The sequence below is a fragment of the Manduca sexta genome, chromosome 20, assembly GCF_014839805.1.
Source record: "Manduca sexta isolate Smith_Timp_Sample1 chromosome 20, JHU_Msex_v1.0, whole genome shotgun sequence".
Lineage (NCBI taxonomy): Eukaryota > Metazoa > Arthropoda > Insecta > Lepidoptera > Sphingidae > Manduca > Manduca sexta.
Genome location: NC_051134.1, coordinates 14719496 through 14732421, shown reverse-complemented (window position 1 = coordinate 14732421; position 12926 = coordinate 14719496). Strand labels below are relative to the sequence as shown.

Genomic DNA, 12926 nt, shown 5'->3' with positions numbered 1-12926 from the left:
CACAAGACGCGCAAGTCAGTGAATAATAACTTGCAGCTTACAACATGAGACAAGGAAGGGACTAATTATCTGCACCAGATGCTAGGACGATAAAAACCATAATACTTCATTGTACACTCACGACATCTGATAAGCTAAATGATGCAACTTACAACTCCTCTTAGCCGAAATTGAGGGCTGGCGCTTTTGTTCGAAAAGTGATTTTTATATCACTTGGTTTATTTATTCAGAACAAAAAAAACCTTGATCTTATATTAAGAACCATTATTCCAATAATTTCAAAAGTGTGTCGTAACTAATTTTAAAATTCAAATTATCCAAAAAAGTTCACGTAACTACACAATTTTCATTTTAAACTAAAACATAATGTTATTCTACTAAATACTCGATACTCAGTGTCTATTTGTTAATACACAACTACAATTATGAACAATTTCGTCAACACGTCGAAGGGCTTGCCGGTACTTTCGTAATGGAACAGGTATTTTACTAGTGTGGTGTTGGCGCAAATTAGCAAGGTGCACCGCTAACGACGACTTTGACCTGAAATGCAAGGGCAGCTGTCAAGTGTAAAGTGTCGCTTTTGACGTATAGTGAACACTTGTATATCCGACATATTTTATGTGCCAACGGTATAAAAGAAATTGTTTATAGTGTCTGTCAATTGTACGTAATATGATGCTAGATTGGATTAAGTCGTGTTTACTAACGCTGAAATAAAAACGCAAAACTCAAAAATAAACACAGAAAATACATACTTGTTTTAGCTTAAATCCAAACAACTAAAACACAAACGAATTTCTACGAAACATTTTCGAATATCAAAAAATGGATAAAAGCGTTGTTTTCCTTATTTTGAAAATAGAATATCCGTGATGTTTGGCATATCAAATCTAAAGCGGATATAACGTGCGCCCGAATAATCGATAGTTGTATGAAAGGAGGGTCTATCAGTCCTAGACAATAAGGAACTGTCGCAAACCGAGTCACGTGCCGCCTGGCTCGTTTGTGCCAATTCATGCAGCCAACATGACGACAAAAACTACACACGTATCTGCCAATTGAGCGGTCCACTTAAACTACATCAGGCTAGATAAAATGCACAATAGGCCAAAGTCCTATTGCCGTGTTATTTCCTTTGAAATTATTTCTTTGACGTTCTAGTATACTTACCTGCATAACTTCTAATTTCCCCTTATTTTCAGTATGAGGACAAAATATAATAGGTATGTGTTTCCAATTTAAGGTTATTATAAACAAAAAACAATTCTATAATAAAGTCCAATAAAGGTACTTCAATTCGAGCTAATATAAAAAATAATATCTCAACTAATGTAATGACGTTTCTAAACCAAGCAAGACATGAGTACCAAATCATCCCGCTCAATTTAACAATCTGCCCGTCGTTCTGTAAAGCGATTGAAATGTAACCTACCTACCTATGTGAACTACTTTACAATTCCCGTGGCTTTTGTCCAATTATTTCAAGTTAACTGTGGCTCTTCACGTGGCTCATGCAACTTACTGCTTGAATATTGTAATCACGTTGCACGCACTATAAACTTTTAGGTTTAATGGCTTGACAAGTTGGCATGTCAAGCACATGTGACTAGTATTTAAGCTGCCCTTTTTCCTGTCAGGTACGACTTTATCGCAATTTTAATTGTTACTTAATTTGTATTTGGCATATCTACGTAATCATTAGTTTTTACAATAAAACATTCCTGTATTATTCTCCTGAAAGATACAAGTTCCAAAAATAAACCAAATATCCTCAATTGTATCTAATCCCATGCCACAATACGAAATATCGACATCTAAAGAAAATTATTGTACCATCAATACCCATACCTGCGATGAATCTTTATGTAGTAGTTTAGTAAAACGACAAAAGAGACTTAAGCACCGCACAAATAAAACACACAGCGGTCCCCTTGTTATTCCGTCCCTCCTGAATATAATGCTCATTCGGTTTCTCGATTCGGAAAAATCTTTTTCAACAAACGAACCGATTTGTCCATCATAGCAGTTCTCTGCATCGGTTTTTATTTCCCAGCTCCCATTAATTGTTCGACGGCTTGCGGAAATTGAATTGTTTTCTTTTAACGACTTACTCCTTTGTGCCGGTTTCTTTTAATTATAAGTCCAGTTAAAACTGCCTTCTCGTTAATAGCATTTAAAATGAATGTTCCCAATCAGATGGATGAGTTTTATAGGTGAAGGTATAAGTTTATTGTTTGTATGGGGATTTGGTTTTACAAACTAAATACTTTGATAATCATTATCAGAAAGTGATTAAATTAATATTTGTGTGGTCTATTTCCAAGGCTTAGAATCCTGATAATATTAGGAGTTTGGATCAGAATTCATTAGCAATTACTATGCAGATTGTTCTACGAAACTAATGTCCCAGGCCATTCTATTCTAATCTTAGACTGTGAATGATCTCATCCCGCCACAGCAATGTTATAAATACATTAAATGTAATTAACGAGTTTTTCTTCATCGTTAGTACACCTGAGTAATGAAGTCATTAGAAGCTTTTAAGTAGGTATATGGATCTAAGAAGCCATCGCAATCTCTCCCGAGAAGACGAATGGCTGTCACGCACCGTTAAACAATTTTAAGCGTAGTGCCTACACGTAGATGCACTAAAGAGTGCCAACTCACAAAACAAGCAATTAAACACGGGCCCAACAAACTTGTACATTCTGCAACTAACTTAATAAAACGAATATAATTTTGTGACGCCACGGCCCATCTGAGTGAAGACAAAGTGAAGTTTGTCGAAATTACTTTGAAAGTTTAATGAGGCATTGTTTCGTGAAAGGTCTCTTAATATTTACGTATAGCGAGCGACGACACCGCAGTATATTAATAGCTTTTCAAACACATAATTAAAAACTGAGTTTTATCGGCTTTCATGGCGTTGCATGCGAATCTGCAACTCGTTTAGTTTAAGTTAATTTTATAACTTGTGTTAATTACTGAGAAAAATACTTCAATCTTAAGATGAAATATTTAAAAAAAAACTCTTCGTATTAGTTAAATAAAGTAGTATTTGAAATGAACAGTGGTTTGCCTATCCAACCGTTGTCATACTTATTATCGTATTACTTACCCAATTCTTGTTTCTCTATGTCCCGGCATGCTTTAATTTATTTCAGACGTTATCGCAAACTTTAGGCTTTAGATAATAAAATCAAATTTGTATATAATTTTATAAGAAAGAAAAACCTCAACAACTAACGTATACAGTTGAACATCAAAAGATTTAAAAGTGTTTGTTCAACGCAGTCGATTTTTCTTATGCTACAAAATGAATGACGAGAGAAATGGAGTGTAAGGTGGTGGCAGGGCGTAGTGGGTAATTACCGTTATTTATGAGTGGTTTCTATCCCTCCCCACTGAGTGCGACTGCAAGTCGTGATTTTAATTCATTCAAACTCCCGAGGCTCTTTGCACCTCGAATTAGTTTGCATAAAATATCGCCAGACATTTATTTGAGCGTCCCGAGTCCCCGACTTGTTTGTATTTCAAAGGTTTATTTTGAAATAGTGGGCTCTTTGAGCTGATTGTTTATATGGATCTTTTAATTACAATTAATTTATTTACAGAGGCACTTGTACTAACTGGCACGATTCCGTCGTTTGTTTCAGATGACGATTCGTCTCACGTTTACGGTATAATTACTGCAGACGGTCTATTTGACGGAACGATCTGGACGCCAACAGAGGAGTACTACGTGGAGCCATTGTCTAGATATAACGTAGAACATCCCAACATGCACAGTGTCATATACAGACGGTCAGATGTCCAGCACCCGCACGAGAACAGTGAAGCGGCCCCCTGCGCCTCACATCTTCTGCATCTCAAACGCACGCTCGGAACCAAAGCTGAGTTATTCAATTTTACTGAACATCGACCTCCCCAACTGTCTTCTCTGAACAACCACTCTGAAGATTTACGCAGTGAATTACACAGACGCAAGAAAAGATGGCTCCCCGAAGACGAGATGCAAGATGACGAGCCAAAGAAAAATCCCGAATTACCCTTAGACTTAGACGTCCCCTACACTAGTAACGGCGAGCCGTTCGATAATAAGCTTAGCACGAGAAAACCGAAAACCAAAATCGATAAAAGTAACCTCATCACGAAGGTGCGACTCGACTCCGAAGAGTCGAGACCGAAGCCAAAGACTCACGTGGAAGTGATCAAAACGAAAGCGGGCGTCGTCACAGTGAGCAAAGACATAGTTAAGAAAGAGCCCGTGGGCTACACGGTGCTGTCGGCCAACGCGACCGACGACGGCCGCCATGTTAACAAGAGAGCCACCGTCGACCCCAGGAAAACAACGTGTCTAGTGTATTTACAAGCGGACCACATGTTCTACCAGAGATACGGCTCGGAGGAGGCGTGCATCGAGGTCATGACGCGACACGTACAGAAAGTCAACGCCATATACAAAGTGACAGGTAACAATCGACTAGCTTTGAGCCCGACCGCCGACACAATAGCATTACATAAACGTGCACTTATTACATAATCCGTTTCAGACTTCAATCAAGACGGCAAGCCAGACAACATCACATTTATGATCAAAAGGATAAAGGTTCACACGTTGGACGCGCTAAAAGATCCGGCTTATAGATTTCCCAACAACTACGGTGTGGAAAAATATTTGGAGCTTTTTTCGGGTTCGTAATTCCTTTTCAATGGCATAAGGAGGTTGAACGTATTTTTCCGGGTGAATACGACGACGCTAATAAACGAAATTACAAGCGCTTGTAAAGAGAATTGCTATACCCGTTCATATTATTTGTTTGCATAAAAAGTTAAACGTACATTTTTATTTTACAGAGGAGGATTACGACGCGTTTTGTTTGGCATACATGTTTACGTATAGGGATTTCGAAATGGGCACGCTGGGACTCGCCTGGACCGGCGACCTTAAAAACGCCGGTGGCGTCTGTGAGAAGAACGGGGTAAGGTGAACGACAAAATGTGTGTTATTTTATATGTGGAGTGTAGATTTAATCGATATGTTGTTGTTAGCATTACCGGGGCAGCATGAAGTCTCTGAACACGGGAATAGTCACGTTGCTGAACTACGGCAAACACGTGCCGCCTGCCGTCTCACATGTCACACTCGCACACGAAATTGGACATAATTTTGGATCACCGGTGAGACTATATTAACTTTCTAGAACTTAATTAAAAATTACTAGGATATGCAAAGTTTATTTAAAAACATACATTTAAAATCTGAATTGTTTATGAACATAAAAATTTAGGTTTAAAAAACTACTGTAGGGAAAAAACAATACCATCTAATATTACAATGAAAAAAATTGCTTATAATTATAATATCACAAACCATACTTTAAAAAAAAAAATCACACGATATTATAGCACGATCCTGAAGTATGCACGCCATTTGGAGAAGACGGCAACTACATAATGTTTGCCCGAGCGACCAGTGGTGACCGTAAGAACAACAATAAGTTCTCTCCGTGCTCGCTGCGGGCCATCGACCCGGTGCTCAACAACAAGGCCAGATCACCTAAAGGTTGCTTTACAGGTAAATATTGCTAATAGACAATACTAGCTAGTTCAGTGGTCCTCTGAGAACAATTTTCAATATTGTGTACGTCGAATTGCCACAGAAGCGATACAATAGCTGATAAAATATTAAGGAACTTATAAAGAAAACTAGATCTAATAAAAGAAGATAGAAAACACCGGTAGTATTTTATAAGTTAGTAAACTCAGGGATATATCTTTATTTTCAAGGTGTACTTACGTAAACAGAAACGGAAAGCTTACTTTCCAAGCATTCCAGATATTCCTTATTAATTCGCACAACAAACCCTGCGGGAAGGGGACGAGATATCCACCGCTGACTTATGATATGACGTCCCCTCGTCGGCGCCATTTCTCCCCTCAGTTTTGCTTCCCTCCACTCGTAATTAGGGTAGTCTGTTCTGTCACACAAATACATTATCTGCTTACGGTAGAAGTACTTTTATGTGTGTCAGCGTTGGTTTTATTATCTTGTTTATGATTCACAAACAGATCTATGTCTACGAACGAACTGTTATGAAGAATTTATATTTTATACACGTGTTATGGTTACGTTATTTTTACCAAAAAAGTTTTTAAATATTCTACAAAAAGAAAGAAGAGAGAATTGCATATGATGAATTAATAGCAAATTCTTGATGAAACACACCACAGAAAAATATTGACTAATACTGTACATACTGTGCACGTGTTACTGTATTGTTATTTATCGCCTCTTTAAGAACGGCTAAAACGTCATTTTAAGTTTCCGAGAGATTGTAAAACTATAAACTTTGTTAACCACGAATAAAAGTAATTTCTAAGTCAAACTAATTTCAATCGACCAGGGAACAATCTAAAGTTCAATAACGCAATTCTTCTAGAGCCTCAACCAGCGATATGCGGGAACGGCGTGGTGGAGGAAGGCGAGGAATGCGACTGCGGCTGGGCTTCGGAGTGTACCGATGTATGCTGCAGACCACAGGCGGCGCGCCCGCACTACAAGCCTTGCACGCTCACCGAGCACAGTGTCTGCAGCCCCAGTCAGGTACTGATCACGAACTATATGTATAATTAATATGCTTCATGAAAAGTAACAGCTAAAGTAAGTTATGACGAGTTGCTTCAAGACAAACGTCATAATTTAGGATAAAAGATATGTTAACTGTGTAACTGTCAATAAGAAGACAGTAACATTCAAGTTGCCGCACCATTAAGGAATAATTTTTCGGCATACGTGTTCTCGTTTAACATTGGATTTGCAAGCGGAACGTGAAAAAAATATTTAGACAGGCCACTTGATACACAGTCAACATGAGGGATGATGTACGCTGATCGACATTTTCCTTAGATTTTTCTTAACGTCAGATGTAGTGTAGTATCATTGCCGTACTATAAAATAACTTAATGTTTGTAAGTCTCTAATATCCGCAATGAAAAGTGAACTGTGCCAGTAGGTATTAAATGCTAATATTCCCTCCAGGGTCCGTGCTGCACTGCGTCGTGCACGCTCAAGTTCGGCGACAAGTGTCGGTCGGACAACGGCTGTCGCGACGCGGCCCACTGTGACGGCAAGCGCCCCGCCTGTCCCGCCAGCCGCCACAAACCAAACCGAACGCGCTGCGACAAGGAACTCGTGTGTTATATGGGAGTAAGTATTACTAGTTGGAAAGTCTTATATATTGTAAATCATAAGTACACTGGAATTAGTGTTGTTTCCAAAGGGTACAATTTTCCAGTAAGCTATCTATCAATGTGGTCATTGTAATCTAAACTACTTGGCATTATACATTTTCGTTATTGCAAGTAGAAACCTGGAGCATCTTTAAAGTGAAATCTACCTATAGTTTTTTATTAGACGTAACCCTTTCAGTCAGGACATTCTTTTAAAACAAATATTCATGTTCATTCCGACTTTGGTTTGTTCTGAACTTAACCTTTTTAGGACCCAGCTGTATCTTTGTAAAATGGCGGTGGCGATCCCCCTGCCCGTCCTCAAGGCCGGCACTGATTACACTCGTATCTATTCAACCCTTATACCGTGTATTCTTTTTAAAACCTGCCTAAAGTGAAAATCACCATTCCAAAGTTCTATAACCAATAATTTCTTTTGTTTACGCGAATGTTAGACATTAAATTAAACTATTTTTCGGATTATATCGCGGTTTTAATTATTTTAGTTTTCTCCCGACCTTTCGAATACTTTGCATCCTTCATGGTCACGGCAGGGACTGAATTGTTGTTCATCGGCAAAGTCAGTTACATCGACCTACATTTTACAAATATACAACTTTTTAATTTTTTAGCTGTTCTATAACCAAATCTTCATATCCAGGAATGCACGGGGTCCATCTGCCTGGCGTACGGTCTGGAGTCGTGCCAGTGCTCGGCGCGTGCGGAGGACCCGCGCTCGGCGTGCGAGCTGTGCTGCCGCAAGCCGGGCGGCCAGTGCATCTCCTCCTTCCGATGGAACACCGCGCCCTACGACGTGCCCGACATGTACTCCAAGCCGGGCACGCCGTGCAATGATTATAATGGGTATGGAGTGAAATTTTATATTTTATGGTTTAGCTACTTTAGAGATGACGATTGATATAGCAAAACCTGTGCTTGTAAATATCAATGTTTTCAAAAATAAACAATGTAAAATCATAAAGATCTTTTTGAATGTGAGAATAGGGGCCTCTATCTTGCACTTCGACACCACCATGACGTGTACTATATACTATAAAGTACTATAATTATATTGTAATTGGAAAAAGTGAAATCCATTTGATAAAATAATTTCACCCATAATAATATTCGCCTATATGTGAACATTCTGCCCATTCAACGTAGACCGGCAAGGCATAATCGCCGCTATATGTTTTACCAGTTATGACTTTACGACCAATCTTTTAAAGTCAAATTAAAAGTCCTCTAAAATGCCTTGCTGCTAGTGGTAGGATATATTATCTGCCCGGATAGCGACCAGCGTACCCAAGCTGTGAAAACCAGCCATAGTGACCCACGTAAGTGTGTCGCGTTGCAGCATCAGCCTGTGTATATTCGGTTTTAACAGGCCGGTATAATTGTGTCGACTATGGAGGGATAATCATCTCTCGTCAGTGGACATTCTTTTTGATCCCGCTCACTTATCAAGTCAAAGGGGTCACTTTACCATGCCATATAAAAAACCCTTATATCGTTTAATATTTAAAGGTACTGCGACGTGTTCCAACGGTGTCGCGAGGTGGACCCGTCAGGCCCGCTGGCCACGCTGCGTAAACTCTTGCTATCTGACGAGAGTATAGCCGGCTTCAAACGATGGGTGCTACGTCATTGGTACGCGGTGCTGCTCATCCTACTCGCGGTTATTGCGCTCTTGGTGAGTAACTTCTTTCATCTTACCTAATATTTGGTCTTCTTAAGTTATTGAGAATTTGCACGTGATTATTCTAGAACAATAACTGTCTTTTAATAACCTTTAATGATTAGGTGAAAATATAACAAAGCAACAAATTACTATTTACATACATAACATCACGCATTTATCCCCGAAGGGGTATGCAGAGGCGCAACTAGGGCACCCACTTTTCGCCAAGTATGTTCCGTCCCATGATGTGACAGGGGGCGAGCCTATCGCCATATCGGGCACAAATTCCAGACTCTGGGCTGATACTGAGCAGAAAAACCCAAATATCACTTTGCCCGACCCGGGATTCGAACCCAGGACCTCAGAGCGCTATTGTACCGGACGTGCAATACAACTACGCCACCGAGGCAGTCAATTAATAAAAAAAAAATATTATTTAATAAGTGAAATTATTAATCAATTATCTGATTACATTTTTTCTCTCAGCGATGCTGCCATATCCTTGATACGACTGTAAATATAAACGCGAAGTATTAAATAAATTATTATATGCTGCAAAAAATAAGGTATTAAAGTATGCTAGAGCGTATGGAATTGATTGAAATGGTCACAGTACATATTAAGCTAGGCTAATAATACCTAATAAATATATATTTTTTTTAATATAACGTATTGATTGATGTAAAAACACCTTGTTGATACGAAGCGCATTTTTCATTTTGCAATTCAATTTTTCATCAATGCATTATCATCTTTGTACATTTATTATGAAACATATCATTAATGAATAATATGATTAATATAATTTATATTGTTTTATAGGTGGCAAGCACACGTTTCTTCGGTCGTCACGGGAAAAAGCTCAAATCAGTGACAATAATCCACTCCTCCACGACAGAAACCGTCCGTCTGCCCGACGGTGCTGATCAGGGACTCATAGTCCATACTGCCGTTAGGTACGGATTCGAACTACCTCACAGTGTATATGAGTCCATTAAATTGGGTTATTGCAGTATTATCTATAAAATAAAGACGCGATAAAATTATATTTATAATTTCTTTTTTGTTCTAGGTCAAAACTGCCACTAAACAAAAAAGTAGCTTTAAGAACACGAGCCTATCGTAACAAGAAAGATCTCAAGAAGCAAGGAGACAAACCAACTCCTTCGCACAATGCCAACAAAAAGAGAGTAAGTATACAAACCAATTTAAAGATATATTATTATTTATCTGGGAGGGATGTATACTAACTTAATTATTACCTCTTTCAGAAGCCAAGTAACCAAGCAAAACTAGATGAAGTCCCTAATGTCACAAAAGAAAACACAGCAATAGTCACCAACGCCGAAGGGAAATCTCCTAAACACGTCATACTATCTAAACATAAAGGTAAAGTAAAGAAACGAAAAATGAAAATGAAGAAAGAGACAATAGACTACAGTTCTATGCAGAAGCACCCCGCTTCCCCGACCAAAGACAACGAAGCGTTGTCAAAGGTACAGAAATGGCTGCTCAGCTCTCCGCAACCGATAGGCATACCAAAATCAAAATCTATACCACTTGGATTAACTGAACGAAATCATAGACAAGTTCCGAAAGGCACTCGCAAAACTAGACCGTCCAAAAGTGCAACCAACTTGTTGTCTGGCGAAAAAGCTAGACTACAAGTTGTATTTAAACCACCATTCAGATTCAGTGTGAAGATTTGCAAGAGCGATAAGACGAAAGTCGTCCTTGACAAGTCATCCAAGCCCGATGTAGACAGAAAACGTCATGAAGTTATGTCTCAGCAACCCGTGCCGGAACCTATAAAAGTAATTCCATCCAACAGAAACTCTAAGCACTCTAATTCTTCTAGAAACACTGAAAGCACATCGTCGTCGACCAGTCCTAAGTCACAAAACCAAGACGGTAAAGAACACGGCTATGCTAATTTGTTGCCGCGTAGCGCCAGTGATTGTAAACTAACTAAGAAAATCCCAGAAGTTAAAATCCGGAACGGTCATAAAAAAAGTAACTCAGTCGGGCAAAAGAAAGACACTACTGAAAGCAAACAAAATCTAATATCTCAGGAAGACTTCGACAACGCTCATGTCTACGAAAATGTAGTCATGTCTCAAGATTCGTTTGTACCGAAAAGTTGCAGTATGCCGCGACGACAAACCGCCGTGGGTATATCACGGCAGAGCAGCTACGGCCACCTACCCCGAGCTCAAATCCGCCCACATAGACATAGTACAAACAACGTGACCAGATCCAGGAACAACAGTGCCAGCGAGCTCGAACATTTCTACAACGTCATCGAATCATTAAAAAGAACTAACAAAAAAGACTTTAATCCGAGTAACACTAACACGAGCAGCTCATCGGGCAGCAGCAGGCACGGCCTACCCTTAAATAAAAGTAATTCTAACCGGAAAGGTGGCAGCAGGAGTTCTCGACAAAACAGTCTAGTCGATAAACCTTCGCGTGCCAGTCCAATCGAGTCATCGGCGGCCAAACTGAAGAGGCAATTCAGTGAGGCCGAACTGGGTAACCGGCAATGTGACAGTGGTCTGAGGGGCTTCCAACTGGTGGTGGGTAAGGACAAGCTGAAGAGACAACTGAGCGACAACGAGCTGTGCAAGTCGCGCGTGCAGCTGGCGATGCCAATGTCGGCGGGTGCGGCGCCGGTGTGGCGGCGCGGCGGGCTGGCGCACGCGCGCACGTACACGTTCGGCGACCTCAAGCACAGCGCGCCCGACGCCGCGGAGCGGGCCGACGCGCCGCCCGACGACGTCCACATCTCTTCCGACGACTTTTTGAAAATCATTGATAATTAACATTCCCCGGTGGTCTCTTAAGTCTTAAGAATAAATCGTTATAGTTATTTTTAAAATATGAACAAATTATTAATGTGTATATTAGATATCTAATCGCAAGGTGTAACTGATGTCGGCTGTTGTAAATATTGTAATTTGCTTTTATTTTTAGGTATTAAACGTATCCTGCCACTGAAACAGATCATTGCTCAGTCCCATACGTAAGACGATAGGTACGCGAGTGTGTACGACCGGCACGAGTGGTAATGGCAACGATCTTATGAATAGTTTTGTTTTGGATAAAACATTATACCCAAACACTACGTGTGTTTTTTCTCGTTCCTTATTTATTAAAGATATTTCCGCTACTGCATTTTAACAAACAGTGAGCCAGTCTTCGAGTACTTATGGTTAAAACAAAAAATAAGGAGTACTACATGCTGGCAATGATCTAGTTTCACTGTACGATCTCTATAAAATGAATCTCTATTTTTTCTACATGCTATGTATTGTACAAATTTACTCAAACCTATGTAAAGTGTTCATATAACATTATTTTGATACTTTCTTTATGATACTTTTACGTGATTTGATTTCATTCTAATTTCGGTTTGTAATCGGTTGGTTATAACTATTTTATATGGCGGTCAATTAATGTGTCAATATAATTTGACATTTTGAATTCAAGTTCACTCCATGCTAACCTGAAATAAAATTATTTAACTATAAATAACAATTATAAAGGCTTCCATAGGATTGTATTTTTAACCATTCATCGTTATTTATTTAATATACCTACATATAATGTATCCCGCTTTTCCTACTCAATACAAAAAGCTTTTATATAGGTATTGATTTCGTAACATTTTCCTTCAAGGTTGTGAGTATACGTCATTTTTAACCTTTGATATAATCCTATGGAAACCTAAGTTTGCAGATAAACGTAAATCGAACGCTAAACTGTCTCTTCATATGAATATTTTTCTATAAAATATTGGATTTATCGCGAACTAACAAAATATAAGTCATAACTCATAAGCGTCATAAGTACATAAGGAGACTCCTGGCTGTTATTCGTTTTGTATGTTGTGTTCTGCAATATCTGGGATGGAATCACTTTCAGTTGGTCCACGTATTAGTATGACAATATAGTAGAACGTATAATTATAATAATAATATTATAAATATTGTAATTGTTAATATGCTGT

The 12926-nt window shown here is 39.0% G+C and overlaps 1 protein-coding gene across 1 annotated transcript in view; it reads left to right on the top strand.

The window, feature by feature from the left end:
- LOC115447604 overlaps window positions 1-12282 on the top strand; it is a 158766-nt gene extending 146484 nt beyond the window's left edge. The window contains exons 4-15 of the mRNA XM_030174746.2: window positions 3660-4475; window positions 4557-4697; window positions 4861-4985; window positions 5056-5184; window positions 5413-5581; window positions 6447-6610; window positions 7046-7213; window positions 7898-8100; window positions 8764-8929; window positions 9740-9873; window positions 9990-10107; window positions 10189-12282. Coding sequence (XP_030030606.2) covers window positions 3660-4475; window positions 4557-4697; window positions 4861-4985; window positions 5056-5184; window positions 5413-5581; window positions 6447-6610; window positions 7046-7213; window positions 7898-8100; window positions 8764-8929; window positions 9740-9873; window positions 9990-10107; window positions 10189-11739 — 3884 coding nt within the window. The 3' untranslated portion in view covers window positions 11740-12282. The remainder of the gene's footprint in view (window positions 1-3659; window positions 4476-4556; window positions 4698-4860; window positions 4986-5055; window positions 5185-5412; window positions 5582-6446; window positions 6611-7045; window positions 7214-7897; window positions 8101-8763; window positions 8930-9739; window positions 9874-9989; window positions 10108-10188) is intronic.
- The last annotated feature ends 644 nt before the right edge of the window (window positions 12283-12926 follow it).